General features: G+C 46.3%; 1 protein-coding gene across 3 annotated transcripts in view; it reads right to left on the bottom strand.

The window, feature by feature from the left end:
- Positions 1 to 23,898, bottom strand: part of TNPO1 (transportin 1) — a 281,541-nt gene that overhangs the window by 77,615 nt on the left and 180,028 nt on the right. For all 3 annotated transcript variants that reach the window (XR_013263933.1, XM_077462501.1, XM_077462500.1), the window contains exons 8-11: positions 21,712 to 21,830; positions 8,992 to 9,052; positions 8,731 to 8,899; positions 7,614 to 7,766 (exon numbers count right to left, since the gene is read on the bottom strand). Coding sequence is in view for 2 of the 3 variants with exons in the window: in XM_077462501.1 (XP_077318627.1) it covers positions 7,614 to 7,766; positions 8,731 to 8,899; positions 8,992 to 9,052; positions 21,712 to 21,830 (502 nt within the window). In the remaining variant the exon portion in view is untranslated. The remainder of the gene's footprint in view (positions 1 to 7,613; positions 7,767 to 8,730; positions 8,900 to 8,991; positions 9,053 to 21,711; positions 21,831 to 23,898) is intronic.

Genomic DNA, 23,898 nt, shown 5'->3' with positions numbered 1-23,898 from the left:
CTAGGCAAAATAAAACTGAGGCTTCATGGCAGGCTGTGGGGTTGTTACCCAAGGGACCACCCCTTAGGCGGGAACTAGATCTGAGTTTAATATTACAAGTTAACATTTTAATGCCTAGTCCTCTCCTAAAGGTGGCATAACAACCCAATGGTCTAAGAGGAGCTGTGTCAGTCGGTGGATATAAGAGGAAATATACTTATCCAGTCAGCTCTAAAAAGGTTAATCAAGAGACTGCCAGCAAAAAGGGTAGATATACAGACTTAGAAACAACAAAGTAAACACATTTTGCAGCACACAAAAAAAAAGAAAATAGGATTTTTGTACTCACCGTAAAATCCTTTTCTCTGCAATTCACCAAGTGACACAGCTCCTCTCTGTAATTAAATGGGTTGTTTAGCCTGCCATTAGGAGAACTAGGCAAAATTGTTACACAATACACAGAACTTTTAGTCCCACCCAAGGGGGGCGGACCCTGTGCTAACAACCCTCCCCACTGCTCCCAGCAGATTCAGTACATCAACAAGCAGTATACGGTAGAGAAAAGGAGGGGTGGGTGCTGTGTCGGTCGGTGAATTACAGAGAAAAGGATTTTACGGTGAGTACAAAAATCCTATTTTCTCTTATATTCACCGACTGACACAGCTCATTTCTGTAACTAAATGGGACGTCCCCAAGCAGTGCCAAACGAGGGGTGGGAAAAACAGCATAAAAACTTCATCCACCATGGCAAGTGGGAACTAGTGAAACTAAACCCACAAAAAAACAGCAGTGTGTGGAAAAACACCACCATATAACCGGGTATCCTCAAACAGGAGTGATCCCCAAGACCACAACATTGCGGAAGTAATGTAACAGTGCATTAACAAAACGGTACACCGTTTTTATTGGAAAACCAAGAAAAAACTCAATTGCAACTACACGGCCGCCTGCAAAACTTTGCGGCCAAAACAAGCATGAGCCGATGCACTGACGTCTACCTTGTAGAACTTGGTAAACGTATGGACAGACGACCAGGTCGCCACCTTACACACCTGAGCGACAGACGCTTGGTGTCAGAAGGCCAAAGACGTTCTGATTGCTCTTGTAGAGTGGGGCGTGACTGGAAAGGGGGGCACCTACCCCTTCAAGGCATAGGCTTGGACTAAAATCTGTCTGATCCACCTGGAAATGGTGTCCGACGAGACCACCATGCCTTTCTTAGGACCAGCCACCGAAACAAAGAGTGAGTCTGACTTCCGAGAGGGAGCTGTGGCAGACAAGTACACCTTCAGAGCCCTAACTACATCGAGAGCGTGAAGGGCCACCTCTTTGGGGTGCTTTGGCTTAGGACACAACGATGGTAATACAATGTCCTCATTGATATGAAAAGCGGAAACCACCTTTGGAAGAAAGGACGGTTGCGGACGCAACACCACCTTATCCCTATGAATGACCAGATAAGGCGACTTGCAGGACAAGGCCGCCAATTCTAAAACTCTCCTGGCTGATGTGATGGCCACTAGAAAAACCACCTTCTGAAGCGCCAACACCAGGTTCAAATCCCATGGGGGTAACTGAGGACGCACCGGAGGGACTACATGTCGTACCCCCTGAACAAAGGGTACTCACTAATGAGTGAGACCCAAGGGGTCGCTGAAAAAAGACAGCCAGGGCTGAAATTTGCCCCTTAATGGTGCTCAACGCCAATTTCTGGTCCACTCCATGCTGAAGAAACAGCAGGATCCTGGATATAGAAAAGGAGCGTGGATGCCACCATTTCTCCTCACACATGGAGATGTAGGCCTTCCAGGTACAATGCTATATCTTCCGTGAAGATTTCCGCACCCTCAGCATAGTTGGAATCACTGAGTCCGACAGACCCCGGTTCCTCAATATCTGGCTCTAAATAGCCATGCCGTTAAAGCCAGCGACGATAAAGCAGGGTGAAAGATTAGACCTTGAGATAGGAGGTCCTCCCTCAGTGGCAGTCCCCAGGGAGAGTCTACCACCAGACGCACCAGGTCTGCGTACCAGGGCCGCTGAGGCCAACCTGGGGCAACCAGGATTACTGGAATCCCTCAGCTTCCACTCTGTGAAACAGACGTGGCAACAGTTTCAGTGGAGGAAAGGCGTAGATCAGCTGGTACTGATCCCACAGAGCCACCAGCGCATCTGACGTGTCTGCCCACGGATCTCTTGTCCTGGACACGAATCTCGGCACCTTCAGATTGAGACGGGAGGCCAAGAGATCTACATATGGCGTGCCCCATTTCAGGCACAGCAGCTGGAATATCTCCGGATGCAACACCCATTCTCCTGGGTCCAGCATCTGACGACTCAGGTAGTCCGCCTGCCAATTTTCCACCCCCGGGATGTAAATGGCTGACAGGGCCGGAACGTGCCGCTCTGCCCACTGAAATATGCGAGTGACCTTCCGAGCAGCGGCTGAGCTTCTTGTTCCCACCTGGTGATTTATGTATGCCACAGCCGTGGCGTTGTCTGACTGTGTCCTGGTCGGATGTCCTTGAAGACACGTCGACCACATGTGGAGGCACAGCCTGATCGCTCTCATTTCGAGCAGATTGATCGGCAACTTGGATTCTTCCTTTAACCAGAGGCCCTGAGCCGACTGAATCCCCATCACTCCACCCCAGCCGGAAAGACTGGCGTCCATAGTGGTCACCGTCCAGTTCAGAGAAAGGAACGATTTTCCGGACTGAATCACCGGGGACCTCAACCACCAGATCAGGGAAGTCCCTGACTGGTTGCCTCTCCTGGATCTGCCGATTTAGGGACAACGGAGATTTGTCCCATTTTGTGAATATCTCCTTCTGCAGGACTCTGGTGTGGAACTGGGCAAAAGGTACTGCCACGAAGGAGGCCACGCATGCAAAAGCGGAGCAAAGACCACTTGCGGTTCATCAGTAGATTGACCGCAGACTTGAGAGTCAGCAATTTGTCGGAGGGGAGAAAAACCTTCATTCCCTAGAGTCCAACAGTAACCCCAGCTACTCCAGACGCCGAGTTGGTGCAACCACCAACTTCTTTAGGTTCAACAGCCACCCAAATTCTTGCAGGGTCTGCATGGTGATCGCCTCAGGAGGAGATCGTCTAGGTAACCCACGATCGAGATCCCACGCTGCCTCAGCAACACCAACACTGGAGCCCGTACTTTGGTAAAGACTCGGGGGGGGGGGGGGGGGGGGCTAATGCCAGGCCAAAAGGAAGAGCCACAACGCAGATATTTTTGATGCCGAAGGCAAAATGGGTATTTGCAGGTAAGCATCCTGGATGTCCAAGGACGCCAGGAAGTCCCCTTGATGGAGTGCAGCGACTACTGAGGGAACTGATTCCATTCTGAATCTCTGCACCTTTACAAAGTGATTGACGGTTTTTAAGTCCAAGATTGGACGTACCCCTTCCTTCTTGGGAACCACAAACACATTTGAATAGAACCCCTGGAAGCGTTCCGATTCCAGAACTGGTACAATCACCCCCTGATTCAGCAAGTCCCTTACTGCCCCTAGCAGTTATGCTGAAGGGGAAGAATCTGTTTGGCGGCCAAGAGAGAAACTATCTTGTAGCCGTTGGAAATCAGATCGCAGACCCATTGGTCGGATAATCGGGAGGTCCACCGGGCTGCAAACTCCCGAAGACGACCCCCACCCGATAAGTGGGTGGGGGTAAACCTTCATGCGGTAGCACTTTTGTTCGCATGCTTGTTAGGCTTGCGGTTCCAGGTACGCTTCTGGCTGTCCGTAGACGTCCTGTCGTGCTGGGGACGTTTTGCCCGTGCGGACAAAAGACACGTTTGAGTGGAAAAGGAGGGCCCTTGCCTACGGCGTGGCTCCTTAGCCTTCCTGGCCTGTGGGAGTAGTGTACTCTTACAACACGTGGCATTTTTAATAATGTCATCCAATGAAGCTCCAAAGAGCCGGTCGCTGAAGAAAGGGAAGATCCGTCAGGGCTTTCTTGGATGCCTGGTCAGCCGACCAGCATTTTAGCAAAATCAGGCGCCTCACCACCACAGCTCTGGATTACAGAGGGAGAGTATCCAGGGCCATGTCACAAACTTACTTAAGGCCTTGCACTAGTTGGTCTGCTAGTTCCACGCCGACAGGGGAGGCCTGTTGCTTTCAAAATTTGCGGTGCAAAAGTTTTGCCCACTCCGTCAGTGTCTGACACCAGTGCGGATGCCAGTACTGGTCGCGCGGCTGACCCCACCACTGTAAACAAGGAAGGAGCCACTGCCTCGGCCATCCTGTCTGTGGGATCCTTGCATGCCGGAGTACCCTCAACCGGGATCGTGGTTACTTTATTTAACCTGGACACTGGGGGTTCCACGACCGGAGGAGCCGACCATTTTTTGAGAAGGCTTTCCTCAAAGGGGTAACGCACCGCCAAGTTTTTGGGGACAGAAAAGGTCTGTTGTGGGCGACCCCACTCCCTGTAGATGAATTTGTCAAAAGTCAAATACGGGAACACCTTTCTGTCGCGCCCGGACTGGGAATCAGCCTCACTGTCCTGGTCAGCCTCGTCTGATAGGTCAGAGCAGGGGTCATCAGCCGCAGCAGGGCCCGAGTCTGCATCAGAGCTCCCCCCAGAGGACGGGGGGGGGGGGGGCAGGGGCCTCTTACGTGCACCTTTCCTTCCACGCACCGCCTCTATCTTAGCAATAAAAGAGTTAAGGACCGCTGTCAGGGTGTCCATGTGCACCGCGCTATCCGCAGGTGACCCGGTTGCTATAGCCTGGATTTCGGGGGAAGAAACACCAGTTTCTGAAGCCATGCTGACCCTAGCCTGTCTGCCACCTGCAAGGGGACTTAGGACAGTGAAGGTTCCACCCTCCTGCTGCCACCGCCTGGGGGGGTGGGGGGGGGGGGGGGTACTAAGCGCCAGACTCACCACCCTGGGGTGTTCTGTGAATGCCACTAGCCGTGCCTGTAGTCCCTAGGAGGTTACCCGCAAGCAGAGTGGAGAAAACTGTGTCGGCAGCAGCTGTCTAATAGTGGTGAAACATTCTGCAGAGATCGCTCTAGCATTCAGTAAAGAGCCATCCAGCGTCCTGTACACACAGTGGACACAGGAAACAGCCTGTGAGAGCACATGTAAAGCTGTCACAAGAGAACTGCGGTGAAAAGAGCGCTCGGGCTTCAGGAAAATGGCCGCCAATGCAACTAATAGGAGAAGCCCATAGAAGATGGCTGCTGAGGCTCACAAGGGGAACCTGCCTTTTCCACAGTCAAGATGGCCGCCAGACAGCACCATGCGGTGACAGGACAAACCCAGAACAATGCTGCCTGCCTACAGCCAGAACACCTCCACAGACACTTTTTGGGACCCCCCAGACCGGGGACCAGGACCAACGCTAGCCGCACCCAGCCCACAGGTGAGAGACCCAGCGAACCCTCCCCACACACACCGCCCGCAGCGCATGCAGCCACCGCCCTCAGAGGGGGGAAGGAGGGGAGATAGGGACTAGGGAGAGAAGATAAGGAGGTGAGGTGGCCCCTGACTCGACCCCCCAGGGAATGCCCAGCTGCTCACCCCACCAAAGTAGGGAGAGCCGTACTTACCAGTCCTTAAGAGCTGGGAGACATTCCATCACAGACCTACTCCTGCGCAGTTACAGGGTAGCTGTTGGCCCGGTATACTGTGATCCAGACATAAGTAGCCCGGTCATGTATATACCCCGGAGCATTGAAGCTCACCGACCACGTCTGGAGCTGAGGCATGTCATGGCCTGCCGAGCCATAGCTGTGGCCTGCAGACACTCGATGGCCGGACTGGGGAGACTACAAGGATGACATTACCCAGCCGGCAGTTGATAGAAGATACCAGGATCTTTCATATTGCGCAAAAAACATCAAACCTACAGCAAAAACATGGACCAAAAGGGCCCGCAGGGTTCCTAGGTCATTCTACTTACTAGGCAAAATAAAAACTAAAAGTTCTGTGTATTGTGTAACAATTTTGCCTAGTTCTCCTAATGGAAGGCTAAACAACCCATTTAGTTACAGAGAGGAGCTGTGTCGGTCGGTGAAATAAAAAATTGAAAATTATTATATAAATCCTAACTAAAAGGTGATGAAGTTCTTATCAAAGTTCATCCCAGTGAATCAACTAAATCAGTCTTAAAGCGATTGTAAAGCCTCATTTAAAAAAACAAAAATATTATACTCATCTCCTCTGTGCAGTTGGTTTTGCACAGAGCAGCCCGGATCCGCCTCTTTTCAGGTCCCACTTTGCTGCTCCTGGCCCCTCCCTCCTATCGAGTGCCCACAGTCAGATGCTTCCTATGGGGGCACTGGAGACGAGTCACAGACACAGAACCCCGACCCGGTCCCCTCTCTCCCCTTATTGGATGGCTGACAGCTGTAGGAGCCAATGGCACCGCTACTGTGTTTCAGCCAATCATGAGTGTCCCGGATAGCTTAGACATTCGTGGGCATTGCTAGAGAGATGGGGCTCGGGTAAGTAATTAGGGGGGGGGTGCTGGGGTGGCTGCAACACACAAAAGTTTTTTTTTTATCTTAATGCATGGAATGCATTAAGATGAAAAACCTTCTGCCTTTACAACTCCTTTAACTGTCACCTCATCTGATTGTGAGCCCAAATCTTGCAGTGTGTAGTATCCAATCACAAAGTGAATCTCTCACCAGAAATAATGGCTACAAAGAATTTGCTGCAAAAACAGCCTGAGTAGGCAGTGTGGCAAACTTACTTGGTATGCCAGCTCCTGCCTGTGACAGATGTCAATATGTCCTCCTCTATGCCATCAGGGGGCAGTAGGACCACCCAACAACTACAACAAAGCACAGTGCAAAATGCTGATGTCATTGCAGTGATAAATAACAGGAAGGTGGTAGAACAAGACACTTATATTATAACCAACTTTCCTTCTGCAATGTAGCTGCTTTGCCTTCTTTCACAAAACTTGATAAACATAATACTTTAAAATTACTTCAAATATCAAAAGTCTGCCAAACCTGCAGTATGCAGTGGAAACAGATATTTCCACTGCATAGTGCAGGTTTGGAAGACACTTGATGTTTTTAGTCATTTCAATGCTAAATATGCTTACCAACTGTGTGAAGGAAGTAAAACTATGAGAGTAAAGCAGAGACACTGCAAAATAAAAGATGGTTCTGAGTGCCTTGTTCTATCACCCTCCTGTTCTTGACCACTGCGATGACATCAGCACTGTGCTTTGTTGATACAGCTGCTGGCTGGTCCTAATGCTCCCTAGTGGAGTAGCGGAGAAAGCCACATCTGTCACAGGCACAGGATGGCATGAAGAGGGAACCACTGTGTCTAAATCAGGCTGTTTTTTTCTGCTAAAACCTATAAAGCCATTATTTCTAGTGAGTGAGCGATTCATTTGGTGAATGGCAGATAATACAAACTGGAAGATTTTTGGTTTACAATAAGATGAGGCGGCTGATGCTATAAGATTAATTTGATAGATTCACTGATATTAAGAACTTTTCATCCCCTTTTGGTTTGGATTTATATTACAATTTTCATTTATTTGCATTAAACTCCTCATTTCACAGATGTATGCAAGTGGATTAGGGACGATGTGCACTCTCAAAAAGGTCATAAGCAAAAAAGGAGAAAAAGCAAATAGTAACCTTCTGCAATAGCTCCAAGAACAAGGATTCCAGATTCCTTGACCACCCATTCTTGATGAAAAAGGAGTTCTTTTAACAGAGGCAAAATGTGTGGCAGAAGTTCATCCCGAAATACATTGGCTAGAACATCAAGAGCTGCAGCTGAACATTTCCCTTGAAAAAAAAAAAAGAAAAAAGGAGACATTAATCAATAGTACCAGTTTGGTTTGGATATCCAGTTTTGTGTCAAGCTAAAAATGTTTAATAAAATGCACAAGTCAGTCACCAATTCATTATCTGTGTTTACAGCTTTTCTGTGTGTACTATGGCAGGATTCTAAGACGTAATAATCTTCAGTTCTGTTATAGGGAGTTCATCCCAAAACCTTACTGGGGCTAAAAAAAAAAGCTGCAGTGCTACATCAAATTCTCAAAATCCATACATACTATACTGAGAATCCAACAGTGATTCCACTTTTAGCACCCCCATCCCAGGCATAAAAGGATAGTTTATCCACATGGCCAAGCAACTGAGCATAAAGTTATCCTTCCTGTGAATAGAGAAGAACTTAAAAGACTTAAGTGTTTGCTAACCCAACATTTCATATTCTTGATATGTGCATGCTGTACCATGTAATTGTTTTCCTTTTTAACCTGTTCGCCAGCTATTTCAAGCAAAGGAAACCATGCAAAGAAACCTTGCTAGTCTGCCTGCTTTTCTATTGCAAAATGACCACACTAGGCTTGAGAGCACATCCATCCCAGTGTGGTCAGTTTATGGTTGCGCTGGTAGCACAGCATGCCCGTCGTCCATTGGCCAAGACTGTGCAAGGGTAACGATAGATTCCTCACCGGTGCTCTCCACTGCTCCTCTTCCGAATATGCTCCCATAACAATTTGTATGCTATGGGGGAACATGTGTGAACTCCCTGCTCTCTTCTCACTGGATTTGACTGACAGCAACTGAGTGAATTCAGGAAGAGGAAAAAGGAGCTGCAGCAGATGGGCACAGCACTGGATCGAGAATGGACTAAGGTAAGTGTTAAAGGGGGGGCTGGGGGAAGCGACTAGAGAGGTTTTTTAATGCAGAGAATGCATTAAGGTAAAATAATTTTGCCTTTAGATGCACTTTAACGCACTTATATTCCAGTCCGATATCGTGTCATCATCATCAAGGTCATCATCATCATCCTCCTCTTCCTCAATACCATCCTCCTCATGAGCCTGGGCCACCGTTCGCGATCTGTGAAACCGAGGTCGGATATCCTGCTCACTGTCGGGCACAGCTTCATCCTCTTCTACATCACCCTACAAAGTAAACAAACATGGCACAATCAAAACCTACACAGTGTGAGAAACAGAAGGGACACCTGTATAAAGCATACTGTAAGGTCCCTTACCTTTAGTAAGATGATATCTATTTCTGAATATTTCATCCCATTCACCAAGATCGGTATCAACCTATCAAGAAAAGATTATAAAACATTTTTAGGAAGTCACTTTCTTGGTGACGTCAAACAGTAAAAGGAAAAAGCCAATAATATGTCAAGGTATGTATGTGTCTCTCTAAAATGTACATTCACCCTGCACGTATGAAAGGCTTAATACCAATAGAAACTCCCTATATAACCCCCTTCCAGGAGCACATCAGTTTTTGTAGCAAAGCAATATACTTAAATCCCAAAAGAGGGGAGGGACCTCTGTGTCCCAATGATGTACTCCAAGAAAAGGATTTTACAGGTAAGCTGTAATAAAAATCCTATTTTCTTTATCGTACATCATGGGACAAAGAGCCTTAAGTAATTACTTAATGGCATGTCCCATAGCAATGCTACTTGAGGCGAGGGAGAGACAACCTGCAGGGTACCCCCAGACTTGAGGACTTATACTGCTGCCTGCAGCATACTGCGCCCAAAGGCGATATCCTCATACCGCCTTATATCCATCTGATAACATTTTTGTGAATGCATGCACTGAAGACTAAGTTACGGTTATGGCCTTACAGATCTGAGCCATGGAGGCCTGGTGATGCAGAGGCCTGGTGATGCACAGCCCAAGAAGCACTAACCGCCCTGGTAGAGTGCGCCTTGACTGGAAAAGGGGAAATCTTACCCCTTAAATAAGTTTGAGTTATAACTTGCCGAATCCACTTAGCGACAGTGGATTTCAATGCTGTCTGTCCTTTCTTATGACCCTCTGGTAGAATAAATAGGACATCAGTCTTACGAATCTGAGCAGTTGCCTTTAAATAGATTTTCACTGCTCTCACCACGTCAAGACAATGTAGTGACTTTTCTTGCCTGGAACATGGTTTTGGGAAAAAAACGATGGAAGGACAATTTCTTGGTTCAGGTGAAAACCTGGAACTACTTTTGGCAAAAAGCTTGGATGAGGGCATAACACCACTCTGTTCTCATGAATAATCAAATATGGCTCTTTACAAGAAAGAGCAGCCGATTCCAAAACCCTCCTTGCAGAGGAACAACCAAAAATACCAGCTTCCCTGTTGGAAGGGAATATGCTGTATCGGTTCAAATAGCTGTTTTTGTAACACTGACAAAACCAAGTTCAAGTCCCAAGGGCTTAAAAGGTGATTTAACTGGAGGAATTATCCGCATCCCCCTTGCATAAAACCCCAGACTAAGAATGCGTAGCAAGCAATTTTTTAAATAAAAAATCGATAAGGCTGAGACTTGGCCCTTAATAGTACTCAAGGCCAACTTCATCTCTATGCCCAATTGTAGAAAGGCAAGAATTCTGCTTAAGACACATCCCCAAGGGTGCCAACCCTTGGATTCACACCAAGAAACATAAGCCTTCCAGACTGTATAATATATAGTTCTGGAAGCTGGTTTGCATGCATCAAAGTAGAGATAACTCAACCGGAAAGCCCACATTTCTTCAGAATGTGGGTTTCAATAGCCAGGCCATTAAATTTAGCATTCGTAAAGGAGGGTGTAATATCGGCCCCTGTGAGAACAGATCTGGCCCTAGGATCCTCCACTGCCATCTTTATGATTTCTGCATACCATGACCTTCTGGGCCACGCTGGTGCTGCCAGAATTACCATTTTTCTTTCCTGCATGATCCTGCAAAGAAGTCGAGGCAGCAATTGAATAGGGGGAAATACAAAGATCAGTGAAAACTGATCCCACGGCATCACCAACGCATCTGTTCTGCATCCGAATGGATCCTTTGTTGTGGACACAAAGTTGACCAACTTTATGTTAATCTTTGACAAACAGCCCGAAAATATGTTGGGGTGAAGAAACCATTCCCCTGGGAATAACTGCTAGCGACTTAAGAAGTTCGCCTGCAAATTCTCTTTTCCCAGAATTTAGACTGCTCAAGATAGAATATGGTTCACCTCTCTCTACACTGAGAGACTCTTGGTGCCCACTTGTTGATTGATATAGGCCACAGCCGTGGCATTGACAGATTGGATCCTGACAGGACAATCCCTTAACCTAGAAGTCCAGGTTTTCAGAGCCAGACGCACTGCCCGAATCTCTACAATGTTGATGGGCAAGGCTCTTTCGGTTCTTGAACACTGTCCTTGGACAGCTGTCTTCTGTCGTTACCACTTTCCATATAACTGGTCTGAAGGATTTACCTTTTAGCAGATTCTTTAGTAACCACTAATTGAGGCTTTAGGACACCCTTGACAGCTGCATTGGCAAGTCCAAAGCTTGGATCATTTTGTTCCAAGCAGATAGAATACCGTTTTGCAACAGTTTCGAATGGAACTGGGCACAGGGAACTGCTTTAAATGAAGCCACTATCCTTTCTAACAATCTCAAGCAAAGGCGAATGGAGGGATCTCCTTTTGACCCGACCATCCGCACCAACTCTCTTATGGAGTTTTTTTTTGCCTGGGCAAGAACACCCTTTTTCTGGGCTGTATCTATGATCAGACCCAAATACAATTTTTTAGGGGTTTTAATGGAGAGTTCACTAGGTTGAGAAGGCAACCCAGACTTTTTTCAGGTAACTGATTGTAATGCGTACCCCTTACACCAAACATCGATTGGTCTGTTAGCAATAGATCTTCTTGATATGCCAAGACTGTTTATGCCTTGTGCCCTTAACCTGGCAAAAGGTGGGGCTAGCACTTTTGTGAACACTTGAGGTGCTGTAGCTAGCCCAAAGGGAAAGACTACAAACTGAAATGGTTCTGTTCTACTTCGAACTGCAGAAACCTTTGGTGAGCGGGAAATATAGGAGCAGGCAGATATGCATCTCTGATGCTGATTGACGCCAGAAATTTTCCTCCTTGTAGTATAGAAATTACTGACCTGATCGACTCCATAGAAAGGAGTAGATCTTCAGGAACTGATTTAGATTCTTTTAGATCTAGAATGGGTCTGTTTAATTTCTACGTGGATATGTACAGGAAATGCATGAAAAAGGCAGTGAAGGTTTTAAGGAACCTAAGAAGAAACCGATCAGCTGAGTCTACTAGAGGTAGCTTGAAAGAGGCATGAACGATTTCTGTAAGATTAGTACCAGCAATCTTTCAGATTGCGAGGCTGAAAAAAGGTTCAAATCCAGTTGTCTCCTCTGCAGAGTAGTAATCGGTTTGCCTTTCTTCCTGATCACCTGAGAGTAACCCCTCATCCTCTACCCACTGTTCCCTTGATGAGGGATTTAAGGTGGGGGATCCATCACGCTTGAAAAACGCATTTTCAATCATGCATACAGGGGCTGAATGTTCTCTCCTCTAGAGTCTGACGGTGGAGGCCGTCACTACTGCCTAGAGGCAGCTGCCCCTGGTGCAGGGGAATGAGTCAGTTTAAATAAAAGGACATTTATTCATTCTTTTGAACAAAAGAGTACCTTTCCTGATAGAAATCATTTGGATGTATTTGACCAAATCTTCCCCAAATAGTCAAAATAGATGCACACTGCGCTTCCAAATATAGAGAGACTATACTCATTAAGTGTATGTGACAACCAAAGTGCATAAATAATTTGTGAACCATACAGTGAAACACAGTTTCAGACAACTGCAAAAAATGACCGTAGTGCAGAAAAAAAAAAAAAAAAAAATAATATATATATATATATATATATATATATATATATATATATATATATATATATATATATATATATATATATATATATATATATATATATATATATTATATATGTGTGTAAACAATAATGCAAGAAATGTTCAAAACTTATGTGCTACTGTGCATCCATATGGCAACTAATAGTGTGTGATATATATATATATATATATATATATATATAAATAAATGTCCGTGTGTGTCCATAGGATCATATATGCTGAACTTGATCCACTAAAAAAAAAAAAAATCAAAAAATAGTGCTTCCATGTGCAAATGTGACATACAATTGTGTCCATTCAAAAGTGCTTAAAGTCCATGTGATTTCTGGAACTGCTACGTGGATAATCCAAAGCAAGCCGTAGACATCACACTCAGGTGCTCCCCTTTGGACTTGAGTTTAGTCTATACATGCCTTTGAACCACCTCTGGGGCTCTGCAGTTTCAATCAGACTCCTGAACCCATCAGCACAATACCTCAGTATAGTAAAAAGGGACAGGAATATAGTTTGAACAGTTTATTGATCACACATAAAACCCTAATGCGGGGTACTTGCATAGACCAGGTGCGTCAGTGTGCCACTCTACATCAAGCAGAAGTGTATAAAAAAAACGGACTGTTATCGGGATGGGCGAATATGATTGGACGGCTGACCTGTCAGTTAATATAGATTGTCCATAACCATTTTGATGTGGCCTGAGGACACTAGTGCTAGAGCCTATATATTTAATGCAATTACTCCATGGAATTCAGCTGCCTGGAATAATTCATTGAGAATAGCAGGATAAGAACTCAATTATGCCGGTGCCCTACAGTGTCCTGCATATTCCACCCATGCTGGCAAAACAATTTAGGCATTTTACTACTAATCAGGACGAACACGATGGAATTTGCATGCCATCCCGTGTGGTTATTAGCATAATCTGATAGCTCCCCACACAATAAATAACACATTAAAATTCATTATAAAAACATTACCAAATTGTATATATAAAATTATATAAAAGGACCGTAAATAACAAAATCCTATTATGTTTAAACGAGGTTATTGACATTAACATTGAAAAATTGCATCTAAAAGATGCATTACAATAAAATGTTTCATTAAAATTCTTTAAAAAAAAAAAAAAAAAAAAAGGCGGAAAGGGGGTCTTATTAAAATCCTATAACTACATAAATATTGAAATGGTAGATATGCAATAAAGAATTATTCTGAAACTCCAGATTATATAGATAAAAAGATAAAAATTAAATATAATAAAAATATTGGCACGTGGAGATAGGCATCTTTGATATTGATTGAAGCCAAAAACTCCCTTCCCTGCAGGATGGACACAACCGATCGGATTGATTCCATGAGAAAGGATCGGATGTTTAAAATGCCAATTCAGATCTTTGAGATCTAGAATGGGTCTTAGCTCTCCATTTGGTTATGGAACCATGAAAAGGTTTGAATAAAAAAACCTGTGCCCTGTTCCACCAAGGGAACCTCTGATATCACCAACTGGGACAATAGATGATCCAGAGATAGAAAGACTTATTTTTCTCTAGATCCTTGGGAACATTTGACCTTAGAAAAAGAGGAGACGGAAACTCTCGGAACTCTAGTTTGTAAACTAGAGCAACTGCAGAAGCCACCCATCTGTCTTGACATTGTTCCTGCCAGATCTTTTAGAATTGCAGGAGCCTTCCCCCCCACCCGAGCCAGGGGTGCCACTTCATAAAGGAGGCTTTAGCAATTTGCTTTGTGGGCTTTCTGACCCAAGATCTCTTCTGACCCTGGTTCTGCTCTTGGGGTCTTCCCCTTGAACCTGACGGTTGACGTTGAGACTGCCTAGAGGCTGATGTCCCTGGCACAGGAGAGGTAGCATGCTTGAAGGAGAAAAGTTTGAACTACTTCTTTAATAAGAGGGTCCTAAGCACTAGATGGGGGATCGGTTAGGTTTGGCCCCACTATGGAGAGATATCGTAGCAATCTTTTTTTTATTTTTATTTTTTTCAAATTACAAATGGTAGAAGACAAAACCTCTTGTGTGATATATACAGGGACGTGTCTAGCGCAGCTGCAACAACAGTTTCCCCTCAATCTGACCAGCCGCATTACTCTCAGAGGATGACATTCTTTTGGAAATGGATTTAGTTTGTTGTGAAACCATTGACCCTTTAGAACCCTTAGAGGAGTTCCTGGTCCATTTATCACTCCTAGCCTGAACCACAAAGCAGAGGCACTACCAGCAAGAATGTACACTGCTAGGTTATAGTCCATCGCTATAAGCTGCTATTAATACCTAGCCTGGTAAAGTATAATGTGTCAAAGGGAATGCCTGTGTCACAAACCTGAAAAAAGCCATCCTCCTGCACGTGTCTCTCCACAGCCAGCAGCAGCTACACACAGTGCTTTAACAGCTTCCTCCATGTGTGGCAGGCGTCTGATGCTGTTAGCCATGGCCCCACGCTAATTGCACCCCCCCCCTTCTTTCAAACGAAAGTGTCTTCCCGCACAGGCGGCGGACTTCAGGCGCCTTGCAAACAGCTGATATGGCGGCGGGGGGTAAATCTAACGCAGAGCAGCTGCGCGGTTCGTCTTTGTTTTTGCTATAAAAAAAATGCCTTCGCCATACAAGTCCCCCGAAGGGGGAAGATTCCAACATTGGGGACACAGGAGGAGAACCAGTCCCCCCTTACCCCGGTAATTACACCACCCCCTTTCAAAATAAAATGTCTTCCCGTGCGAGCAGCGCCTTGGGGGGGGGTTGGTAAGTCTACCGCCGAGTGGCTTTTTTTTTTTAGAATGCTTTTGGCATACAAGTTCCCCAAAGGGGGGGGGGGAACAACATTGGGGGCGCAGGAGGAGAACCAGACCCCCCTACTTACCGAAGGATCTGCTTGTGGCCCGGAGGAGAGGAGAAATGCAAGCTTCTGATACAGCGCTGTTTCCAGCATCAGGCAGCGAGTGCTCAATACAGCCCCCAGTGGTGACATATAGGCACAAGAAGATTAAAACTTAAAATAAGAAATTCTTAAGAAAATCTCCACTTACCTTTCCTCGCTGCAGGGTTATCTGAGATGAACCCAATCTTCACCCTTCACGGTGGGCTCCGAAACCTTCAGGAACAGGGGAATCTAGAGGTTACCCACAATCCTGGACCTGCAACAGCACCCTGCCAGTAAAAACTTTATGGCGTTACTACCAAAAAGTAATGGATCCCAGGGTCCAGCTCTCTAAAAAGAGAAGCATTTGCAAGCAAGCCTCGTTTCTTCAGGCACGAGGCCCGGGTACCATTCCTTTAGCCCAGTGTTTCTCAAATCCAGTCCTCAGGCCCCCCCAACAGGTCATGTTTTCAGGATTTCCCTCAGATGAAACGGCTGTGATAATTGCTAAGGCAGTGAAACTGATCAAATCACCTGTGAAAAATAATGGAAAACCTGAAAACATGACCTGTTGGGGGGGCCTGAGGACTGGATTTGAGAAACACTGCTTTAGCCCATGAAAGGACATCTAAAACGGATCCGGTCAGCATGGTTAGCCCCAACAAGGCTTGCTTCCAGTGGAGCTCAGCACAACACATACTCGTGACCAACACTTTAGAGGGCTGAGGACTCCGAGGAGTGGGAGGGGTTATATAGGGAGTACACTTCTTGCCTTAGGGCGTGCCAATGCCCATCACCTATCAGTGGCCCTATAACCCATATAGTAAGCACTATTGCTCTGTGTCCCTGATGTAAGAAAAGAAAGTTTTTAAAAGTAACTCATTTCAGGAAGGCTAAGTTAATGGGTTCGAAAGGTTCCCTGGTCAGGGCCTGTAGAACTGATAAGTCCCATACTGGACAAATTTTGTTCACCACTGGTCTAGACCGGTTGAGAGCCTTTAAGACGCTAATCACTAAGGGTTCAGATGAAATAGGTTTTTCCAAAAATACCCCAGTGCAGCAACTTGAACCTTGAGGGAGCTGACCGCTAGACCCTTGTCCGCTCCATCTTGCAGGAATTCCAAAATAGAGGAAATTTGTTTTGATGATCTGCCAGATGCTGTGCACCAGGAATTGAAGACTTTCAAGACTTTTGAATATGTGCTCTTGTAAACTTCTTTCTGCTAGATAGGAGGGTCGACAATCTATCCAAGAAACCTTTTCTCCTCGAGAGCTGCCGTTTAGAAGCCAAGCTGTCAGTTTTAGCTTTACTACATCCTGGTGAAGCAGAGTACCATGTAATAGAAGGTCGAATTAACGGAAGGTGCCAGTACGGTTTTAGTTGCATCTGTAGAAGGGATGAAAACCAAGGCCTTTTGGGCCAGAAGGGAGTGATGAGGATTACTGTCGTATCCTCTTTCTGGATTTTTGTTATGACCCGAGGGATAAGCGGAAACGGGGAATGCGTAACAGAGGTGAAATTTCCAAATGTGCGCCAGAGCATCCACTCCCAGTGATGACTCATTCCTGTTCAGGTAGACGAAACGAGACAATTGTGAATTTTCCAGAGTCGCAAAGAGATCCACTCTTGGCCGCCCCCATTTCTTCACAATCAAATGGAAGACCCCTGGATTCAATTGCCACTTCGTTTCGAATACCTGGTTCCTGCTGTGGAAGTCTGCTACCCTGTTTAGAGTTCCCTTTAAGTGGACCTCGGACAAGGATAGAGTATGGAGCTCTGCCCAACTTAGAATGCCTCTTGCTAGGTCTTGCAGAACTCTGTTTCTGGTTCCCCTATGTTTATGTAGGCCACCGCTGTTGCATTGTTTGCCAGGATCTGAGTATGCTGTCCCTGGACTTCTTCCTGGTGATAACAGATTTTTAACAAAAAAATAAATAAATTCGCATAGGTCTGAAATGGAGCTTCGCCCACTGAACTGCCGGTATGGAAGACGTCAGGGTTCCCAACACTGACGTTATCTTCCTAATGGACAGAATCTGATTGGACTGTAGCAGTGACACCTCTTGTACCGATTTTTTTTCTGTTTTGCTTCAGGAAGAAGCATTTTTTGCTCCAAAGAGTTGATACGGAAACTTGCTGTGAGGAAATCAGATTTGATTTGAAGGTTTAAGATCCTAGGTGAACACGGGCTCTAAACAAGTTTTCTTGAAGACCTTCTCTGGGTTTAAGCAAAAAACAGCAGATCGTCCAGATAAGGAATCACCTAGATTCCTTCTAGGCACAGAGGCGCCAATGCTGCGGCCATTATTTCCGTGAACACCCTTGGGGATGATGACAGACCGAATGGAAGTGCTCTGAATTGCAGATGTACCACCTTCTTCCCTTCTTTCAGTGCTAACCTCAGATATTTCTGGGACCTGGCGGCAATAGGAATGTGGAGGTAGGCATCTTGTAAATCTATTGATGCCATGTAGCACCCTTAAATCAGGAGGTTTCTTACTGAGAAAATGGAATCAGCATTTGAGATTTAGTATGAGGCTGAACTTTCCTAAAGGTTTCTGAACAGGGAATACATGCGAGTAGAAACCCTGGAAGAACTCCCCTGTCGGGAATGGAACAAAGACTCTGAGTTTTCAGTTCCTGAATTAGGGACTTCATGGCGAGAGCCTTGACCGGATCCCTTGGGACGATGGTCATCAAGAATCTTTTTGGAGGTTCTTCCGTGAATTCTATCATGTATCCCTGGGAGAGCATATTCACAATAAACTGGTTTGAAGTAATGGCTCTCCACTGAGGAACAAACTCCTGGGTCTTCCCTGACCTTGAGGGGAGAAGTCATTGCGGTTTTCCGTAGGATTGAAGAACATTCCATTCCTACCTTTTGTCTTCTGGGAAGACCATGGCTTCCTCTTGTGCTGCGGTTTTCCTACCTGCTGCCCTTTTTGGGGCTGAAAAAACGTTTACGGGTCTGCATCGGTTTCTTCTTGACCGGAACGACTTTTTATCAGCCGTACGGTCAAGAATGGACTCTAGCTCCGAACAGGACAGCAGATCTCCTGCAAAAGGAATACTACACAGTTAGATGCAGCATCCCCTGGCCAAGTTTTCAGCCACAAAGCCCTCCTCGCAGAATTAGTTAAAGCTGTTGACCTGGCTGACATGCAAATAGATTTTGCTGAAGCATCCACAATGTATGATATTGCTGCAGACAAAGTTGAAAAGGAGTCTAGAATCTCCCGTTTTGGGGAATCTGCTGTAACATGGGCCTTCAGCTGGTTAACCCAGTGATCTAAATTCCTTGCAACACAGGTTGTTGCCATTGCCGGTTTTAGATTGTTCATCACCGATTGCCAGGTTCTTTTAAGAAACAGGTCCATCCTTTTATCCATGGGCTCCTTCAGAGAGTCCATAACCTCAAAGGCGAGGTCCGTAGACTTCGAGACCTGAGAAAAGGCAGAGTCCAATTTTGTAACTTTGCTTCATATGGAGTCCGGATTTTGCTCAAATGGAAATCTCTTATGAGCCTGGGAAAAGAATGTATTTTTCTCGGATTCCAGCCATTCTTTTTTTAATCATACCTGTGATAATTGAATGGACTGGAAAAGGGCCTTTTGAATCTCCTAAACCAGCGTACATACGGTCATGTAGGGGGAGATCCTTCTTTTCCTCTTGTACCCCCAAAGTAGTATGGATTACTTCCAGGAGTCCTCCAACCTCTTCTAGCAACACTTTGTATTTAGAAAACACACCCGTTTCATTTTCCTCCTCCTCAGAATCTGATTCATTTGGAGCGAGGGAAACTGACTCTTGGGAAGTGTCCTGGGATACCGGACCCCCTATTATTTGACAGCCGCCGTGTGATTCTGAAGATGTCTGCGGAGCCCTAGGATCCCTTGAGGGACCCGATTCTTCTCTTAGGTTTGACCTAAAAGCTTGACAGGTTAAATTTGCAATGCAATCTGCTCAAAGTGTTTTGGTCCAAGCTTTGTTTAGCTTTTCCTTGCAGGCAGGGCACCTTCTCTTAACTGGTTGGACAGAACTTTTGACCTGGACAAACAGAAAGAAGACAAGGAACCCACTTGAAATGCTGTTTCATATCACAGATAAAACACCCAGGTACACTAGGAAAGACCACATCTTACTCCCCTGTGCCCAGCAAGTTACCACCACCACCTAAAGGTCCACTGTTGCTAAGCAGATATGCCAACACTAGCCACTGCAAACAAATATTCCCAGGGAGATGGGGGTGGGGGAGGGGAAAACGGCCCAGAGTTACCTTGGTCTTGTTGGTGCCTTAGCTTGCCCCCTTATCCGCTGCATCGCTGTCCATAGCTGCACTGTGGACACATGGTGAAGAACGCTGGTTCCAGAACCGGAACTTTAAGGCACTAGGTGACCCTGCCCTCTCCCCCTGTGCTTGCGGCCAGAAATGACGCCACGCGCCGACCCGGAAGTACTGCCCTTTCCTATACAGGAAATGGCCGAGGCTCTCTTTGGCCATGAGAACAATGGTGGCTGCTACGTGTGCATCCCGCAGTACAGGTGTCAGTGGGGAAACAAAAAACAGCTACCACCCACCTGAGAAAAAGGGGAGACAGCACTGCCAGCCGTACAGGCTCTTCCCAAGCACGGGAGAGGGCGCCCACGGGACCATCCAAGCAGGAGGTAAGTGGGAGGATCACTCTCCCAGCAGAAAAAGACTAACAGGTGAGAACCCGTGTCTCCCAGGAAAGTCCTGTGATCATGGCTCCCAACCACAGGTGTTCCTCCAGCTGGAAGAAACACGAAAAAAACTGATGGAAGCAACGTGGAGGCCTCCTATTTAGGACTTAATTGATGAGGTGTTTCCTGTGGGAAGAGGAGCCATGATTTCTCTGGTGCTGTCCTGAAAGAAGTTTTGGAAAGTTTTTTTTTTGTTTGTTTTGTTTTTTATATGATCATCTGAGGGTAATACCTCATCCTGTGCCCACTGTTCCCTTGGTAAAAGGGTTTGAGGTGGGGGAGGGGGGATCTAGCACCCTACCTATCCCCATAGATGGAGGATGTGATTAAAGCTGGTAAACTTCCTTCTAAGCCCTGCAGGGCAGAGGAACTTTGCTCATGCCTCTGAATCTGCTTCAGTACTACCTGTCTGTGTATGGCCCAGGCTTACCTGACCCTCATGCCTGTTTTGAGGCTTACAAGAAGTGTGATTTAGCCTTTAGTGATGTCACACTGAAAATATGCTCAAAAAAACTGATCAGGATGCAATGTACTGAACTGTACCCGTTTCCCCAAATGGGGGGGGGGGGGGGGGAGAGGAAAATATGCTGCTAGGACACCCCACACTGTTGTGGCTGGACACAGAGCTGCTGAAAGGATTATGTGTATTCTTACTCCCTCTAGAGGAGATTTTAAGGCATTACACTATAATGTGAAAAAAGAAGAGGCATAGGTGGACTTTGCAGTTCCTAATCTTTTCTTTTACCTTTTCCTCACTGAAGGATACTGCTGAAAACAGACAGATCCAAACTCCAACCATCACTGTGGGCAGCGTAGTTAAAACTTCAAAGACCGGTTCCCTTTTAATAGGGCTTCCACTCCTTTGGACCTGTATAGCACCTCTCAGGACAGCTTTAGGTAATGCAGCAAGACCAAAGAGTGTCCTGGTTCCTAGAATCCAGCCCTCAGAGAGAAGCCTTACAGGCAAAACCTTGTTCTATGCGAGGCCCAGGTACCATCCTGTGGCCGCAGTGGCGTGGATGGATCCGGTTGTGGAGGTTTTTTAAAGCCAGCATGGATCCCTCCTGGAGCTCCTCAGAGCACATCTTCACTCGTGACCGACACTGGTGAAAAAACTGATGTGCTCCTGGAGGGAGGAGGGGTTATATAGGGAACTCCTTGATTGAGTATACCAATTTCAATACCTGAATGTGGCCATAACCCATTACTTAAGGCTCTGTGTCCCATGATGTACGATAAAATAGGCCTGGTCCTTAAGTGGATAAAAAGAGCTCAAGCATAAAAGTTAACCCTCTTGTACAACAGTGAGGTACCACAACCTGGGCAATGTCAGGTGCAACAGTAAGATTTGCTTAGTGGGGAAATCAGTAAGAAACCAGTGGGTGAGTCACTTCAACATATAGCATTTTAGGAGGGCTTGCACTTCAAATGTACAAAGATGGTCACTTACTTTGCAAGATGCCGGGTGAGGACTTCTTTGCAAATCGGCTGCTCAGCAAGTGTCAGCCAAAACTCACAAGCCTCCAACGCCACATTCTCATCATGGTCCTGCGTCCTCAGCAGCATGTACTGTTGTCACAAGGAAGAATAAGGGAGAAGTCAAATAAGAACATTATGAGCTGTTAACATAATACAAATTATGTAAACGTTTGGTCGATGTGTACAATGGCAGTCACTGCTAGGACACACTGAAACAATTGGCACTCCAATACAGGTGTGTTACTGGCCAGATCAGCAGGTAAGAACAGAGAAGAAAAAAATAGGATTTTTGTACTCGCCGTAAAATCCTTTTCTCTGTAGTTCACCAACTGACACAGCTCCTTTACTTTAGACCATCGGTTGTTACACCAACTTCAGGAGAGGACTAGGCAGAACATGTTAAGTACAAAAAAACTGAACTTTTAGTTCCGCCCAAGGGGCGGTCCCTTCAGTAACAACCCCCCAGCCTGCATCCTCAGTACATCAACAAGCAGTATAACATAATCAATAGGCAGTGTCATAACGAGGGGTGGGAAACAGCATAAAAAAAAGTAAACCACAAAACAGAAGTGCTCCTTAACAGAGTCACCACCTTATCTAAACGCATCAGAACTTGCGGTAACTTAAATACTGCATTATACATAAAGGTCACTGTTTTACAAAAAACAGAAAAAATGAAGTGCAATTGTGGCCAAAACAGGCATCAGCCGATGCACTGACATCTACCTTGTAGAATTTTGTAAAGGTGTGAACAGATGACCAAGTCGCCGCTTTGCACACTTGACCGACAGACACTTGATGTCGGAAGGCCCAAGAAGTTCCAATTGCCTTGGTGGAATGGGCCGTGACAGGAAAGGGGGGCACCTGCCGCTTCAAGGCATAGGCCTGTACCACAATCTGTCTCATCCACCTGGAAATGGTGGCCGACGAGACCGCCATGCCTTTTTTCGGGCCAGCTACAGTCTGACTTCCGAAAGGGAGCCGTGGCAAATACACCCACAGAGCCCAGACCACATGCATGGAATGAAGGGCCACCTCCTTAGGGTGTGTCGGTTTAGGACACAAAGATGGTAACACAATGTTTTCATTTTTGTGGAACGCCAAAACCACCTCTGGCAGAAAAGAAGGTTGTGGACGCAACACCACCTTATCCTAATGAATAAACAGATAAGGCGACTTGCAAGACAAGGCCGTCAGTTCCGAAACCTTCCTGCCCGATGGAATGGCACTAGAAAGACCACTTTCTGAGATACAGTCAACAAGGGAATTTCTCTAATATTCTCAAATGGCGGTTTCTGAAGCGCCAATACCAGGTTCAGATCCCAAGGGGGTAGAGATGGACGCATCGGAGGAACTACATGCCGAATCCCCTGAACAAAAAGGTGCTCACTAGAGGGGGAAAAAAAAAAAACAGCCAAGGCTGATAATGGTCCTTTAATGGCGCTCAAAGCCAATTTCTGGTCTACTCCTCGCTGTAGAAACAGCAGGATCCTGGATAATAGGAGCGCGGATGCCATCCTTTCTCTTCACACAGATGTAGGCCTTCCAGGTATGATGATACATCTTCAGAGAAGATTTTCATGCTCTCAACATAGTTGAAATCACCAAGTCCGATAGGCCCCGGTTTCCTTAGCACCTGGTTCTCAACAGCCATGCCATTAAAACCAGCGATGGTAAAGCAGGATGGAGAATCAGACCTCGAGATAGAAGGTCCTCTCGTAACGGCAGTCGCCAGGGAGCATCCACCACCAGGTGCACTAAGTTGGCGTTCCAGGGACGCTGAGGCCAATCTGGGGCAATCAGAATTACTGGAATCTCCTCTGTCTCCACTTTGCGGAGCAAACGTGGAAGTAGCTTTAGCGGAGGAAAGGCATAGATCAGTTGGTACTGACCCCCACAGAGCCACCAGTGCGTCTGACGTGCGTGCCCAAGGATCTAGGATACAAATCTCTGCACCTTCCAATTAAGACAGAAAGCCAGGAGACCCACGTCTGGTGTGCCCCAAGCCCGCAAGCACAGTAGCCTGAACACCTCCGGATGCACCGCCCATTCTCCTGGGTTCAGCATCTGGCGACTTATGTAGTCCGCCTGCCAGTTTTCCACTCCCGGGATGCAAATGGCCAATAGGGCCGGTACATGTCGCTCTGACCACTGAAGG

The sequence above is a fragment of the Lithobates pipiens genome, unplaced genomic scaffold, assembly GCF_037356315.1.
Source record: "Lithobates pipiens isolate NorthernLeopardFrog02 unplaced genomic scaffold, aLitPip1_a1.2 Scaffold_3, whole genome shotgun sequence".
In the NCBI taxonomy this organism is placed as follows: domain Eukaryota; kingdom Metazoa; phylum Chordata; class Amphibia; order Anura; family Ranidae; genus Lithobates; species Lithobates pipiens.
Note: the sequence above shows the minus strand (reverse complement) of the source record. Positions and strands in the feature narration are given on the sequence as shown.